Source organism: Entelurus aequoreus, linkage group LG14 (genome assembly GCF_033978785.1).
Source record: "Entelurus aequoreus isolate RoL-2023_Sb linkage group LG14, RoL_Eaeq_v1.1, whole genome shotgun sequence".
Taxonomy (NCBI): domain Eukaryota; kingdom Metazoa; phylum Chordata; class Actinopteri; order Syngnathiformes; family Syngnathidae; genus Entelurus; species Entelurus aequoreus.
In genome coordinates this window covers 62883619-62901118 of record NC_084744.1, presented here as the reverse complement: position 1 = coordinate 62901118, position 17500 = coordinate 62883619, and the positions used below count along the sequence as shown (strand labels likewise).

The 17500-nt window shown below is 39.8% G+C and overlaps 1 protein-coding gene and 1 long non-coding RNA gene across 4 annotated transcripts in view; one reads left to right on the top strand and one right to left on the bottom strand.

Moving 5' to 3' along the window:
* Positions 1 to 3064, bottom strand: part of rnf220a (ring finger protein 220a) — a 390449-nt gene extending 387385 nt beyond the window's left edge. The window contains exon 1 of one of the 2 annotated variants that reach the window (XM_062070417.1): positions 2199 to 3064. In XM_062070417.1, the coding sequence (XP_061926401.1) occupies positions 2199 to 2853 (655 nt within the window). In that variant the 5' untranslated portion in view covers positions 2854 to 3064. The remainder of the gene's footprint in view (positions 1 to 2198) is intronic. The other variant, XM_062070416.1, reaches the window with a different exon arrangement.
* LOC133665181 (uncharacterized) overlaps positions 1 to 17500 on the top strand; it is a 429445-nt gene that overhangs the window by 97918 nt on the left and 314027 nt on the right. The gene's annotated exons all lie outside the window — the stretch shown is intronic.

The following is a 17500-nucleotide window of genomic DNA, read 5'->3' as shown; positions in this document are numbered from 1 at the left end:
AGGCATTGTTTGTCATTTGCATGCGAGAGGCGATGCAGCTGGTTGACATGTGTGCTAGATGTCACCGCTCAGGCCCCGGGCTGTTTGTGCTCCCAACTTTTCATCACACAAACAGACAGCCAAGCAATGTTTCGGCTGCGTGGGTAAATCTTTTGGCAAGCGGGCCGCCAGTGTGGAACTATGATGAATACTGATGGCGGAGAGCGGGGCCCACACATATGCAGAGTGCACAAGGGCCAAATGGCAGCGCTGCTGAATACTAATGGGACTAGTGGGGCTTGTGGAACGAGGACTGGGCGAGCCAAGAGAGATGGCGACAAGAAAAGATGGGCTTGTTTATCGGGGGGGTGATGCAAGTATGCAGGATTAACACATTTCCTGGTAAATTGCACTTTGTAAAAAACTTGACATTATGGGCCTGACCTACTAAAAGTTAGCGTTTATGAAAACTTGATTGAAACGTGTGTATTTTGTCTCTTTAGGAGCACAATCACGAATGTGCAGATTATATGCTGGTCATCACCAAATATGATCATTTAGCACACGCAATGTGATTTATCAAGACTGCGAGCGCCGCTTTGCGTAATTTTTTTTTAGTATGTCTGAAAAGTGCGTGCAAACTGACACGAAGAAAGGAGCCGATTGTGCCCCAGCTCTAACCTACGTATGCTTGTCAACATGAATGGACTGTCAAACATACACATATTACACGTATTGTCTACTCAGCAATATCATTTTATCATTTTACAGCTGCAGGATGACTAAAGGGGCCGATTAATACACATTTAATTGATGCCTTTTGGTGTTGTTTTTCAACGACGGTCAAAAATGGACTGTCAAACATACAAATATTAGACATATTGTCTATTCAGCAATATCATTTTATAATTTTACAGCTGCAGGATGACTTAAGGGGACAATTAATACCAATTTAATTAATGCCTTTTGTGGGTTTTTTTCAATGACGATCAAAAATGGACTGTCAAAAATACAAATATTAGACATATTGTCTATTCAGCAATATCATTTTATAATTTTACAGCTGCAGGATGACTTAAGGGGACCATCAATACCAATTTAATGCCTTTTGTGGGGTTTTTTCAATGACGGTCATAAATGGACTGTCAATCATACAAATATTAGACATACTGTCTATTCAACAATATCATTTTATCATTTTACAGCTGCAGGATGACTTAAGGGGACAATTAATACCAATTTAATTAATGCCTTTTGTGGGATTTTTTCAATGACGATCAAAAATGGACTGTCAAAAATACAAATATTAGACATATTGTCTATTCAGCAATATCATTTTATAATTTTACAGCTGCAGTATGACTTAAGGGGACCATCAATACCAATTTAATTAATGCCTTTTGTGGGGTTTTTTCAATGAAGGTCATAAATGGACTGTCAATCATACAAATATTAGACATATTGCCTATTCAGCAATATGATTTTATAATTTTACAGCTGCAGGATGACTTAAGGGGACAATTAATACCAATTTAATGAATGCCTTTTGTGGGGTTTTTTCAATGACGATCAAAAATGGACTGTCACAAATACAAATATTAGACATATTGTCTATTCAGCAATATCATTTTATAATTTTACTTTGGCAGGATGACTTAAGGGGATGATTAAAACCAATTTAATTGATGCCTTTTGGTGGGGGGTTTTCAATGACGGTCAAAAATGGACTGTCAGAAATACAAATATTAGACATATTGTCTATTCAGCAATATAATTTTATAATTTTACTTCGGCAGGATGACTTAAGGGGATGATTAAAACCAATTCAATTGATGCCTTTTGGTGTTCTTTCAATGACGGTCGTATTTTCATATAGATTAACATGTCTCCTATGTGGAAAAAAAATACAAAATTCTTGCAATATGCATTTTCTCGCCGCTGGAGCGCACAGTCAGAGTTAGTGTCAGCCTCTACCACGAGCTCAAAATGATAACAGGGATGTGCAGTAAATGATCAAGTCTCTCCATGGTGAAAGCCGCATAGTACACGCAAAAACCTCTATTAAAATAGGCGGTCTGCACCATTTTTCAGTCTTAGTAGATCACAACTCTTTGCACGCGCTGTTTAGCGCACGGTATTTGAGTCTTAGTAGATCAAGCCCTATGTGTTTAGTCTTTCATTGGTTTGTAGGTAGAGAAACGGCATAAGTTTCTACTTACAGCGTTCGATGCGGTCCTCAGGGCTAGAGGAGGTCTCTCGGTCTGAAAGGAGGCCGGATACAGCGAAGATCTTCTTCCCACTGTCCTCTACGGCCTTCAAGGCGCTGCTGGGCGAGCCCCCAGGCGGGATCTGGGCGCCGCCAAAGTCATATTCTTTGCCGTCAGCATCGGTGTACCGTAGGTGGGGTGAAGCATCTGCGTCCAGGCACCCTTTGAGGCGCTTAGCCGGGGTGAAAGCCGACTGGTACCCGCCTGGCGCCCCGTCCCGGTCCTCGGGAGGCGAAGCGAAGGGTCTGAAAGCCCCGACGCCGCTGTGGTTGAGCATGCTGATCGGCGAGCAGTCCAGGTTAGGTGGCGCGAACTGATGATGTAGATGAAGGAGGGACGGAGGAAAGTCCCTGTTGGGGAAACCGGGAGGGACCGCACCTTGGCGGTGGTACATGGACGCAAAGGTGTATGAACCATTGTTGAATGGCAAGTGGACGTCTTTGTCCACAGAAACTGGGACGCCAAACGGGCGTGGTTGCTGGCAGGGAATGGAAGCATCACGGGAAGCTTCAGCTGTGGAGGCCAGGACCATGAGGGCCGGCGAGGCCAGGGGGTTGGGCAAGTAGGAAGAGCTCTCCATCTTGAAGGCTGCTCTGTGGAGATCCATGTCTGAGTGGAAAAGAATGGTCGAGAAGATTTGGAGAAGAGGAGGAACTGATTCCTCCTCAGACGAACTGCCTCGGACTCTTCAACAAGAGTCTACTGTAGAGACGGTCAATTGTGTTGCCTGACTGGTTCGGATCGTCTTGAAATGCTAGTTCATTTTTTTCCCAGTGGAGCTAAAATCCACTTTAGCTCGATGCTTCTCTTGTACGTTATGACTCTTTTCCACCGGCCTGGTCACGCCACTTCAGTCTTCGGTCAAAGGAAGTCTGTCGGAAGGCTCGTAGAGTCGAAGGGTTGTTGAAGGTCGGAGAGTCTTAGGTTGTCACAGCAGGTTCCTCGTCATCCTGTGGAGACAGAATCCAAACATTAAATCGCGGTCATCCTCGGTAACCCACCTGGTTCAGTCCCTTCTATTTTTGTTTGACGAACGCGCCTATAAACCGGGCTAAAACCGAGCACTGCTCTTGAGCTTTTCAGGGAGCCAGATGGACCAAGGTGCACCACCGTTACACTCACGCCCCTAAACCTCACTCTAATCCGGGTCACGGCACCACTGTAACCCGCCTGGTTAACCCCCTTTTGTTTTCTGTTCAGTCCACTTCCGTCTTCAGTCTAGTGGGGTAACGGTGTTGTCTACATACCAATACGTGTATGTGTGTGTAAATTAATGATATGAAGTGGAAAAGGGGTAGGATTGAATAGGATTTGCTTCTTCCTACTCCTTTTTGGAAATGTTGTAAAGAAAATGCGATGCCTGGGTCGGCCGGCATGAAAGACCAGCGTGCTTTACCTTGGTACCTACAGTCGTGGTCAAAATTGTACATGGTTGGTTTTCTGACATGGACTTGTTTCTTCAGCATTGTCCACACGTTTAAGTCGGGACTTAAACGTGTATCCTCCGACACACTCAACAAGCCCTTTTCCGATCAGGTTTCCATCGAGATCTTAATAGCCCCAAATTCTGTGCCTGAAAAAGTTTCTGCACTTCAATCTCCGTTGCCCTCCATCTCTTCCCAAATCCCCCCTTCCTCCCCCGTCCTCCAGTCACCTAATCAATTCCTCCCCCTCCCTTTTCTGCATTCTCATCTCCTTCCTCCTTCCTCCATCTCAGATGACGGTCTAAGCCGCTTATTCCTACCATCTCCCAGGATCTTATTGGACCAGAACCACTTGTCTCCAGATAAGGACACGCATGCATCTCTCCCGCCCGGCCCCACACATACGAATCTGATAAGAAAGAAGATGGGAATCTATGAGGGTTCGATGTTCATACCTTCGTCGCACCATATCATCTTTTAATTTCCCAATTATTCACAATCTGACCTGCCTTACTTCCTACATCTCTGCTGTCAATCTCCCGTCCTCACAAAGCTCTGCCGCACCCTCCGCTCCCCCGGGTGACTCAGATGGGTGATATCGTATCAGACCTCTCCATCTGCCGTCCACCAGCCAGAGGAAATCTGACTGAGTGAATAAATTATCTGTACTTGACCCGGAGACCCCCTCAGAATCCGTGGCAACAGGCTGCAGTTCCCCCTCTCGGGGATTAGATCGCGGTGCGCGATCGGTCGGCATGCAGAGGGGGCCAGCCAAATGAAAATGATAAAATATCATTTCGAAAGATGCTTATCCCCGAGGGGTGATTTGAAGGTGCACGGTTTGCGAAGCATCCAAAAATGTTTGGGTTTAAAGAACCGGCGCATGAATTCTAAAGTGATACTTTGGGGGGGGGTAGAAAATTCACCCCGAGCCGGTAGGGGTGCGACGGTTTTGTACATCTGTGGTATTTCCGTATCAAAGTCACAACAATGCCGTACACGACTGTATCAGACAAAAACTTGGGTGTGTCTGGGTTTTTTTTCTGGCGCTTTAGCGTTGGCCGGGTCTGACAATGAACTACATCTCCCAGAATCCTCGGAATCCACCCCTCCCCCCTCTCTCTAAGGGAGACCGGATGCAATGGACGTCGAGTTGGTCTGACATAATAGTGTGAGAGTCCAGTCCATAGTGGATCTAACATAATAGTGTGAGAGTCCAGTCCATAGTGGATCTAACATAATATTGTGAGAGTCCAGTCCATAGTTGATCTAACATAATAGTGTGAGAGTCCAGTCCATAGTGGATCTAACATAATAGTGTGAGAGTCCAGTCCATAGTGGATCTAACATAATAGTGTGAGAGTCCAGTCCATAGTGGATCTAACATAATATTGTGAGAGTCCAGTCCATAGTGGATCTAACATAATAGTGAGAGTCCAGTCCATAGCGGATCTAACATAATAGTGTGAGAGTCCAGTCCATAGTGGATCTAACATAATAGTGTGAGAGTCCAGTCCATAGTGGATCTAACATAATAGTGAGTGTCCAGTCCATAGTGGATCTAACATAATAGTGTGAGAGTCCAGTCCATAGTTGATCTAACATAATAGTGTGAGAGTCCAGTCCATAGTGGATCTAACATAATAGTGTGAGAGTCCAGTCCATAGTGGATCTAACATAATAGTGTGAGAGTCCAGTCCATAGTGGATCTAACATAATATTGTGAGAGTCCAGTCCATAGTGGATCTAACATAATAGTGAGAGAGTCCAGTCCACAGTGGATCTAACATGATAGTGAGAGTCCAGTCCATAGTGGATCTAACATAATAGTGTGAGAGTCCAGTCCATAGTGGATCTAACATAATAGTGTGAGAGTCCAGTCCATAGTGGATCTAACATAATAGTGTGAGAGTCCAGTCCATAGTGGATCTAACATAATAGTGAGAGTCCAGTCCATAGTTGATCTAACATAATAGTGTGAGAGTCCAGTCCATAGTGGATCTAACATAATAGTGTGAGAGTCCAGTCCATAGTGGATCTAACATAATAGTGTGAGAGTCCAGTCGATAGTGGACTAACATAATAGTGAGAGTCCAGTCCATAGTGGATCTAACATAATAGTGAGAGTCCAGTCCATAGTGGACTAACATAATAGTGTGAGAGTCCAATCCATAGTGGATCTAACATAATAGTGAGAGTCCAGTCCATAGTGGGGCCAGCAGGAGACCATCCCAAGCGGAGACGGGTCAGCAGCCCAGAGATGTCCCCAACCGATGCACAGGAGAGCGGTCCACCCCGGGTCCCGACTCTGGACAGCCGGCACTTCATGTTAAAGTTAAAGTACCAATGATTGTCACACACACACTAGGTGTGGCGAAATTATTCTTTACATTTGACCCATCACCCTTGATGACCCCCTGGGAGGTGAGGGGAGCAGTGAGCAGCAGCAAAGGGGGCCACGCCCGGGAATAATTTTTGGTGTCTTAACCCCCAATTCCAACCCTTGATGCTGAGTGCCAAGCAGGGAGGTAATGGCTCCCATTTTTATAGTCTTTGGTATGACTCGGCCGGGGTTTGAACTCACAACCTACCGATCTCAGGGCGGACACTCTAACCAAGGCGACGCAGACCAGGAAATATGAGACGAATGAAAAGCTACTTGATAAATCCCCCAGTCTGCACTCGGGCAGACAAGCAAGCGCCTCGTAAACCATCACCCAGAAAAGATTGAAAAAAACATCGGTTTGGTGAGGCGTTCATATTAGGGATGTCCGATAATATCGGAAATGCGTTAAAATTTAATATTGGAAATTATCGGTATCGTTTTTTTTTATTATCCGTATCGTTTTTTTGTTGTTTTTAAAAAAAATGTTTTATTAAATCAACATAAAAAACACAAGATACACTTACAATTAGTGCACCAACCCAAAAAACCTCCCTCCCCCCATTTCTTTCTGTTATCAATATTCTGGTTCCTACATTATATATCAATATATATCAATACAGTCTGCAAGGGATACAGTCCGTAAGCACACATGATTGTGCGTGCTGCTGCTCCACTAATAGTACTAACCTTTAACACTTCATTTTACTCATTCTCATTAATTACTAGTTTCTATGTAACTGTTTTTATATTGTTTTACTTTCTTTTTTATTCAAGAAAATGTTTTTAATTTAGTTATCTTATTTTATTATTTTTTTTAAAAAGTACCTTATCTTCACCATACATGGTTGTCCAAATTAGGCATAATAATGTGTTAATTCCACGACTGCATATATCGGTTGATATCGGTATCGGTTGATATCGGTATCTGTAATTAAAGAGTTGGACAATATCGGAATATCGGATATCGGCAAAAAGCCATTATCGGACATCCCTAGTTCACATTATTAAAAAGTTAAATTTTTAGGGGACTTTTCTGAGGAACAACATATTCCAAACTTTTAAAGTAGTAGTGGTACTAGTATTATTTTGGGCGTGTCACAAAACAAAGCTAAATAAATAACTTAAAAAGAGTTGAATCATATTGAAAACATTACAGTCAAGTACAGAAATAGGAACAAATATTTCACAATAAAATCACATACAAATGTAAACAATACATAATGGTTAGGTTTTGTCATATCCAAAAAGGAGTGGGAAGAAGTGAAACTTATATTTATTTTATAAATCAAATAACTAGCTTTGTTATTATCATTATTATTATATACAATGATTATATGATTTTCAACGTATATATCTGCAGATTATAGTATTATATATTTGTTTTTTTTAATTCAATGTGTGCGGCTTATATACAGGAACATTTCGGTATATTTAATATCTGTTGGCCATTACACACTAGTCTTATTCCAATACATCATCAATAATATTTTACTCACTTTGGCGCGGGAATACAGTACGTGCACACATATGTAGTCACGTGAATACTAGTACTAATTGAGGCAATAACGAGACAATAACTACCCAAATAAGTAGAATAATAATAATTATAATAAAGGCCCTCATTCTTGTACATATTGAAAATCATGTCTTTAAAAGTAAAAGTTGTTGACATTGTCTGAAAGCCACTACTAGCAACCACGCAGTCTGATAGTTTATACATCAATGATGAAATCTGAACATTGCGACACATGCCAATACGGCCGGGTTAACTTATAAAGTGACATTTTAAATTTCCCGCTAAACTTCCGGTTCGAAACGCCTCTGAGGATGACGTATGCGCGTGACGTCAATCATTGAAACGGAAGCCAATACGAAATAGCTCTGTTTTCGTCTCATTATTCCACAGTATTCTGGACATCTGTGTTGGTGAATCTGTTGCAATTTGTTCATTGCATTATGGAGAAAGAAGCTGAGCAAGCAAAGAAGAAAGTTGTCGGTGCGAAGCATCTATTTTGCGAGGGAAGTCACCAGCAACACGTACACAGCCGGCGCTTCTTTGTTTACGTTCCCGAAAGATGCAGTCAAGATCGAAGAACTCGGACAACAGAGACTCTTACCAGGAGGACTTTGATTTGGATACACAGTTGCGATACCGTGAGTACGTAGCTGCGCTTCCAAACATTTGATCGCTTGCTATAACTAGCTCGAGCTAGTAGCTAGGAGCTAGCATTAGGATTAATTTGTGGCATATTAAATATAAGCCTAGGTTGTGTTGTGGCTAATAGAGTAAATATATGTCTTGTGTTTATTTACTGTTTTAGTCATTCCCAGCTGAATATCAGGTACCACCCGCGCGCTTCCAAACATTTGATTGCTTGCCCGTACGTGCGTGTCATGTACGTAACTTTGGTTAAATATATAAGCTTTATGAACCTTGGGTTAGGTGAACGGTTCTTTGGGCTGAGTGAGTGTGTGTGTTGTGCAGGTGTTTGAATTGTATTGGCGGGTTATATGGACGGGATCCCGTCCATATAACCCGCTCGAGTAGTAGCTAGGAGCTAGCATAACAAACACGCAGGTGTTTTTATGCAGGATTAATTTGTGGCATATTAAATATAAGCCTGGTTGTGTTGTGGCTAATAGAGTATATATATGTCTTGTGTTTATTTACTGTTGTAGTCATTCCCAGCTGAATATCAGGTCCCACCCGCGCGCTTCCAAACATTTGATTGCTTGCCCGTACGTGCGTGTCATGTACGTAACTTTGGTTAAATATATAAGCTTTATGAACCTTGGGTTAGGTGAACGGTTGTTTGGGCTGAGTGAGTGTGTGTGTTGTGCAGGTGTTTGAATTGTATTGGCGGGTTATATATACGGGATCCCGTCCATATAACCCGCTCGAGCTATAACTAGTAGTAGCTAGTAGCTAGTAGCTAGGAGCTAGGAGCTAGCATAACAAACACCTAGGTGTTTTTATGCGGGATTAATTTGTGGCATATTAAATATAAGCCTGGTTGTGTTGTGGCTAATAGAGTATATATATGTCTTGTGTTTATTTACTGTTGTAGTCATTCCCAGCTGAATATCAGGTCACCCCCGGCTCTCACAGCATCTTCCCTATCTGAATCGCTTGCACTCCCCACTAGTCCTTCACTCTCACTTTCCTCATCCACAAATCTTTCATCCTCGCTCAAATTAATGGGGAAATTGTCGCTTTCTCGGTCCGAATCTCTCTCACTTCATGCGGCCATCATTGTAAACAATAGGGAACTTTGCGTATATGTTCAACTGACTACATCACGCTACTTCCGGTAGGGGCAAGCCTTTTTTTATCAGATGCCAAAAGTTGCGATCTTTATCGTCGTCGTTCTATACTAAATCCTTTCAGCAAAAATATGGCAATATCGCGAAATGATCAAGTATGACACATAGAATGGATCTGCTATCCCCGTTTAAATAAAAAAAAAACATTTCAGTAGGCTAGGGGTCGGCAACCTTTACCACTCAAAGAGCCATTTTGGCAAGTTTCACAAATTAAAGAAAATAATGGGAGCCACAAAAAAAATTAAAATGAAAAACACCGCATACAAAACTTAAACGCTTTGTGCTATGTTAACCAGGGGTCTCCGACACACGCACTTTTATGTGGAAATTTGATGTTAGTGCGGCCCGCGAGTTTTGAATAAATGGCGCTTGATAGCGTCATACTTGCCAACCCTCTCATTTTTCCCGGGAGACTCCCGAATATCAGGGTGTGATGACACTGCTTTTGGCGCCCTCTACAGCCTGCCTAAACAGCGTACCTGCTCCACCTCATGTAGAATGCAGTTTCAGCTTGCTCACGTAAGTGACAGCAAGGCGTACTACCTCAGCAGCCACACATCTTACACTGACGGTACCAATACCCAGAATCCCATGCAGCCCTAACTCTTCCGCTCAACCAACGCACGGAGAGGGGTGAGGGGGTTGATGTGTGGGGGGATTTGGTGGTAGCGGGGGTGTATAATGTAGACCGGAAGAGTTAGGGCTGCATGGGATTCTGGGTATTGGTTGTGTTGTGTTTATGTAGCTGAGCCGCATCAGAGTGGTCAAAGAGCCACGGGTTGCCGACCCCTGCAGTAGGCCTTTAAGGTCACGCAACTTGTAAGGCTTTTTTTCGTATTTTCTTGAAACTGTGGATATTCCTTTGCACCTGAGTATTGCATTATGTTTGTGTTTACCCTAAACATTCCTGCCGCTTCATTTGACACATTGTAGCATTTTTAAGTCGTTTTGTTTTTGCAGATATACCACCATAATAATGCACCGTGGCCTTAAAGCCCTGATATTATCGTATTGTAGCCGGTGAATCACACAGGTGTTAGTTGGGGCTATTTAGGGATGGTGTAAACACCGCTTGGCAATTAGCTGTACACAACACACAATCCCCAAAACCCGATCTTGGCTTTGGCCCGCACGCCCTCCCTCCGACAGGAAGACGCGTGCGCCAGCCGAGGAAAGGCTGAGGGATGTTTTACATCACCGCAACTGCACACCGGGCCAGCGCGGCGGTGAGGAGCCAACAGGCCTCTGGTCTGGACCGATGCCATACACAATAAAATGACACACTCGGCCTCTTTTCCCTTTACCTGCCACACAGATCACGTTTAGTTCCCCTTAAAACATTCACATTTTGCACAATGAGATGTAAACGTGGGATAAAGTGAGGAACGCCTCAGTTATGTAAATCGCAAGATTGGTGTTCTGTGTCCAAATGTCAATGCAAAGATCTGCCACTTTCCGCTTGACCAAGCTCCTCTATCTGCCAGTGTTTTTCCGCTTGTCCAAGCTCCTCTATACAACAGTAGAACTCTAGTGTTTTTAGTCGATTTGCTGCAAAGATGTTTGTCTCCCAAGAACTCGGGAGCCGGTATGTAAATAATAATAGTTTTTATTTGTAAAAAGCACTTTACATTGAGTAAACTACCTCAAAGTGCTACAGTGTTAAAAGAAATAAAAATATAAAGATAATAAAAACAAATACAAATATAAGCTTGAACAGCCAAATAGCTAGAAGTAGTATGCATATATCTAAAAAAAAAAAAAAAAAAAAGGCTTTTTTAAAAGAAGGGTTTTTAAGCCTTTTTAAAAAGCATCCACAGTCTGTGGTGCCCTCAGGTGGTCAGGGAGAGCGTTCCACAGACTGGAAGCGGCGGAGCAGAAAGCCCCGGTCTCCCATTATTATATTCTATTAGAACATTTTACTACTGCACAACACACAAACTTTTTATGGGAAACTGTCAGTCTATGCAAAGAGCAAAGTACGCTAAAGTATTCATGAGAAACACGCGTGGGAACGCCTGTTCAAGCAAATACCCGTAAGCAAGCGGACACACCGAAACGTTGCTGTTTCATTGATAGCGTCGAACATTACACACGGCGTGCTTAAATTTTTTTTTTAAAAATGTCAAAAATGTTTTGAGTACGACTTTGGTAAGCTACAAAGCCTGATACCCTAGTCAGACGTACTGTGCTTCAGCATACTTGTATTATTTTATTATTCTTATTATTATTTTATTTGTGTGTTTCCGCTTGTCCAAGTCAATTTGCTGCAAAAATGTTTGTCTCCCAAGAACTCGGGAGCTGGTATGTTAATAATAATAGATTTTATTTGTAAAAAAGCACTTTACATTGAGTAAACAACCTCAAAGTGCTACAGTGTTAAAAGAAATACAAATATAAAGATAATAAAAACAAATACAAATATAAGCTAGAACAGCCAAATAGCTAGAAGTAGTATGCATATATCTAAAAAAAAAAAAAGGCTTTTTTAAAAAGAAGGGTTTTTAAGCCTTTTTAAAAAGCATCCACAGTCTGTGGTACCCTCAGGTGGTCAGGGAGAGCGTTCCACAGACTGGAAGCGGCGGAGCAGAAAGCCCGGTCTCCCATTATTATATTCTATTAGAAAATGTTACTACTGCACAACACACAAACAATTTATGGGAAACTGTCAGTCTATGCAAAGAGCAAAGTACGCTAAAGTATTCATGAGAAACACGCGTGGGAACGCCTGTTCAAGCAAATACCCGTTAGCAAGCGGACACCGAAACGTTGCTGTTTCATTGATAGCGTCGAACATTACACACGGCGTGCTTAAAATTTTTTTAAAAATGTCAAAAATGTTTTGAGTACGACTTTGGTAAGCTACAAAGCCTGATACCCTAGTCAGACGTACTGTGCTTCAGCATACTTGTATTATTTTGTTATTCTTCTTATTATTTTATTTGTGTGTTTCCGCTTGTCCAAGTCAATTTGCTGCAAAAATGTTTGTCTCCCAAGAACTCGGGAGCTGGTATGTTGTCATTCCCGAGACCGCCAGTTGAATAATCCTGCTGTGTATCGTGTGTCGCGCTGCAAGGGTTCATCGATTACATCGATAAAAAAAACAGCTTTTAACGAATGACAAAATCTGGACCGCCCGGAACACGTGTATATAGTTTCCGCACGGCTGCTGTATGAGAAAGCGTTTGTGTTTTTAAAAGTTTTTATCTTTTATTGCAAACATGGTAAAAAAGCAATTTCAATGTTATTAAAAAATAATGTTTTGTTTATATTCAATTTCCCCCTAAAATACGCACGTGTTTTAATGTGTTTGATCCGATTACTCGATTATTGGAACAAACTAATGGACAGTGACACGGTGCGCGGGCTCCCTCTGGTGGTAAGCCAAAGAAGCACTTGATCAAAGTACAGACAACAGTGTTACCGTTCAAATTCAGCGTAATGCTACAGCGGTCAAAAATATTAAATATACTTGTTAAATAAAACCTCTGACGTGTTTTTAATGATTACTTAGGTTTACTACGCTACGCTTTCCGAGGTGATACACCGTATTAGACTATTATAATAGCTTCATCTTAACTAATTAATTATAATAATGGTGACATCATTTCAGACACACATTTTTCTATTTCTGACCTTCTGGAGACGTGAGAAAAAAGCCTCCCTCTTTAGGACCAGCCTTTCTAGATATATAAAGAAGTGTATTTACAACATTAATAATATTAATATTAATAATATATACATACTATGCACATATTAAAAAAAAGCCTGTTGAGAAAAATTAGTTGTAATTTCACAAGAAAAATGTAGAATTGTGGCAGTGTTATAATAAAAGTCGTCATTTTACTCGACGCAAGTCAACATTTTACAAGAAAAACTGAACATTTGTGCAATATTATGATAAAAGTTGGAATTTTACTCAATAACAGTCGCAGTTTTACAAGAAAAGCTTAACATTTTGGCAACTTTACGTCAAAAATGGACTGTCAAAAATACAAATATTCGACATATTGTCTATTCAGCAATATCATTTTATAATTTTACAGCTGCAGGATGACTTAAGGGGACGATTAATACCAATTTAATGCCTTTTGTGGGGGTTTTTCAATGACGATCAAAAATGGACTGTCAAACGTAGAAATATTCGACATATTGTCTATTCAGCAATATCCTTTTATAATTTTACAGCTGCAGGATGATTTAAGGGGACGATTAATACCGATTTAATTGATGCCTTTTGGTGGGGGTTTTTCAATGACGGTCAAAAATGGACTGTCAAACATACAAATATTCGACATATTGTCTATTCAGCAATATCATTTTATAATTTTACAGCTGCAGGATGACTTAAGGGGACAATTAATACCAATTTAATTGATGCCTTTTGGTGGGTTTTTTTCAATGACAGTCAAAAATGGACCGTCAAACATACAAATATTCGACATATTGTCTATTCAGCAATATCATTTTATAATTTTACAGCTGCAGGATGACTTAAGGGGACGATTAATACCAATTTAATGCCTTTTGTGGGGGTTTTTCAATGACGATCAAAAATGGACTGTCAAAGATACAAATATTAGATGTATTGTCTATTCAGCAATATCATTTTATAATTTTACAGCTGCAGGATGACTTAAGGGGACAATTAATACCAATTTAATTAATGCCTTTTGGTGGGGGGGGGGGGGGGGTTTCAATGACGGTCAAAAATGGACTGTCAAACATACAAATATTAGACATATTATCTATTCAGCAATAGCATTTTATAATTTTACACCTGCAGGATGACTTAAGGGGCTGATTAATACCAATGTAATCGACGCCTTTTGGTGGGGGTTTTTTTCTATGACGGTCAACAATGGACTGTCAAACATACAATATTCGACGTATTGTCTATTCAGCAATATCCTTTTATAATTTTACAGCTGCAGGATGACTTAAGGGGACAATTAATACCAATTTAATGCCTTTTGTGGGTTTTTTTCAATGACGATCAAAAATGGACTGTCAAAAATACAAATATTAGACGTATTGTCTATTCAGCAATATCATTTTATAATTTTACAGCTGCAGGATGACTTAAGGGGACAATTAATACCAATTTAATTTATGCCTTTTGGTGGGTTTTTTTCAATGACAGTCAAAAATGGACCGTCAAACATACAAATATTCGACATATTGTCTATTCAGCAATATCATTTTATAATTTTACAGCTGCAGGATGACTTAAGGGGACGATTAATACCAATTTAATGCCTTTTGTGGGGGTTTTTCAATGACGATCAAAAATGGACTGTCAAAGATACAAATATTAGACATATTGTCTATTCAGCAATATCATTTTATAATTTTACAGCTGCAGGATGATTTAAGGGGACGATTAATACCGATTTAATTGATGCCTTTTGTGGGGTTTTTCAATGACGATCAAAAATGGACTGTCAAAGATACAAATATTAGACGTATTGTCTATTCAGCAATATCATTTTATAATTTTACAGCTGCAGGATGACTTAAGGGGACAATTAATACCAATTTAATTGATGCCTTTTGGTGGGGTTTTTTCAATGACAGTCAAAAATGGACCGTCAAACATACAAATATTCGACATATTGTCTATTCAGCAATATCATTTTATAATTTTACAGCTGCAGGATGACTTAAGGGGACGATTAATACCAATTTAATGCCTTTTGTGGGGGTTTTTCAATGACGATCAAAAATGGACTGTCAAAGATACAAATATTAGATGTATTGTCTATTCAGCAATATCATTTTATAATTTTACAGCTGCAGGATGACTTAAGGGGACAATTAATACCAATTTAATTAATGCCTTTTGGTGGGGGGGGGGGGGGTTTCAATGACGGTCAAAAATGGACTGTCAAACATACAAATATTAGACATATTATCTATTCAGCAATAGCATTTTATAATTTTACACCTGCAGGATGACTTAAGGGGCTGATTAATACCAATGTAATCGACGCCTTTTGGTGGGTTTTTTTTTCTATGACGGTCAACAATGGACTGTCAAACATACAAATATTCGACGTATTGTCTATTCAGCAATATCCTTTTATAATTTTACAGCTGCAGGATGACTTAAGGGGACAATTAATACCAATTTAATGCCTTTTGTGGGTTTTTTTCAATGACGATCAAAAATGGACTGTCAAAAATACAAATATTAGACGTATTGTCTATTCAGCATTATCATTTTATAATTTTACAGCTGCAGGATGACTTAAGGGGACAATTAATACCAATTTAATTATGCCTTTTGGTGGGGTTTTTTCAATGACAGTCAAAAATGGACCGTCAAACATACAAATATTCGACATATTGTCTATTCAGCAATATCATTTTATAATTTTACAGCTGCAGGATGACTTAAGGGGACGATTAATACCAATTTAATGCCTTTTGTGGGGGTTTTTCAATGACGATCAAAAATGGACTGTCAAAGATACAAATATTAGACATATTGTCTATTCAGCAATATCATTTTATAATTTTACAGCTGCAGGATGATTTAAGGGGACGATTAATACCGATTTAATTGATGCCTTTTGGTGGGGTTTTTCAATGACGATCAAAAATGGACTGTCAAAGATACAAATATTAGACGTATTGTCTATTCAGCAATATCATTTTATAATTTTACAGCTGCAGGATGACTTAAGGGGACGATTAATACCAATTTAATTGATGCCTTTTGGTGGGGTTTTTTCAATGACAGTCAAAAATGGACCGTCAAACATACAAATATTCGACATATTGTCTATTCAGCAATATCATTTTATAATTTTACAGCTGCAGGATGACTTAAGGGGACGATTAATAACAATTTAATGCCTTTTGTGGGGGGTTTTCAATGACGATCAAAAATGGACTGTCAAACATACAAATACTCGACGTATTGTCTATTCAGCAATATCATTTTATATTTTTTACAGCTGTAGGATGATTTTACTCGACAAAAGTCACAATTTTATAAGAAAACTTTGAAATTTTGGCATTGTTATAATAATAATCGGAATTTTACTTGGCAAAAGTAATAATTTTACTCAAAAAATGTCACTATTTTACAAGAACAACACAATTTTTAGCAATATTGTGATAAAAAGTCAGAATGTTACATGAGAAATGTCACCATTTTGCATGAAAAAGTAATAATTTCGCAGAAAAAAGTGATAATTTTACGAGAAAATATTGCAATATTACAGAAACAGAAAGAATATGAGAAATGGTTCCCAATTTTATAAAGACAGAAGTCGACACATTGTGAGAAAAAGACTGCTTTTAGGTAAAAAAATTGGGGGGAATTTTTTGTTTGTAATTGGTTTTTAATCTTCATTATTTACTTCAAGTTATTACAGTATGTCTCTATATACATTTATTTATTTATTTTTATTATTAATTTTGGCCAAAGGGGGCACATTTCAATTTCTTACACACACTTGTTATTTCATATGTTGACCAGACGGGGACCACTTCAAAAAATTTTACACGCACTTGTTATTTCATATGTTGACCAGACGGGGAGCACTTCAAATTTTTTTTACACGCACTTGTTATTTCATATGTTGACCAGAGGGGGAGCACTTCAATTTTTCTTACACGCACTTGTTATTTCATATGTTGACCAGACGGGGAGCACTTCAAATTTTTACACACGCACTTGTTATTTCATATGTTGACCAGACGGGGAGCACTTCAACATTTTTTACACGCACTTGTTATTTCATATGTTGACCAGACGGGGAGCACTTCAATTTTTCCTATACACACTTGTTATTTCATATGTTGACCAGAGGGGGAGCACTTCAATTTTTCCTACACACACTTGTTATTTCCTATGTTGACCAGAGGGGGAGCACTTCAAATTTTTTTACACACACTTGTTATTTCATATGTTGACCAGACGGGGAGCACTTCAATTTTTCCTACACACACTTGTTATTTCATATGTTGACCAGAGGGGGAGCACTTCAAAATGTTTTACACGCACTTGTTATTTCATATGTTGACAGTCAATTTTTTGGGGGACCACCCTCATGTTGACCAGCAGGGGTGCTAATGAGACATTGTCTATTAGATGCAATGTTATTGGGACC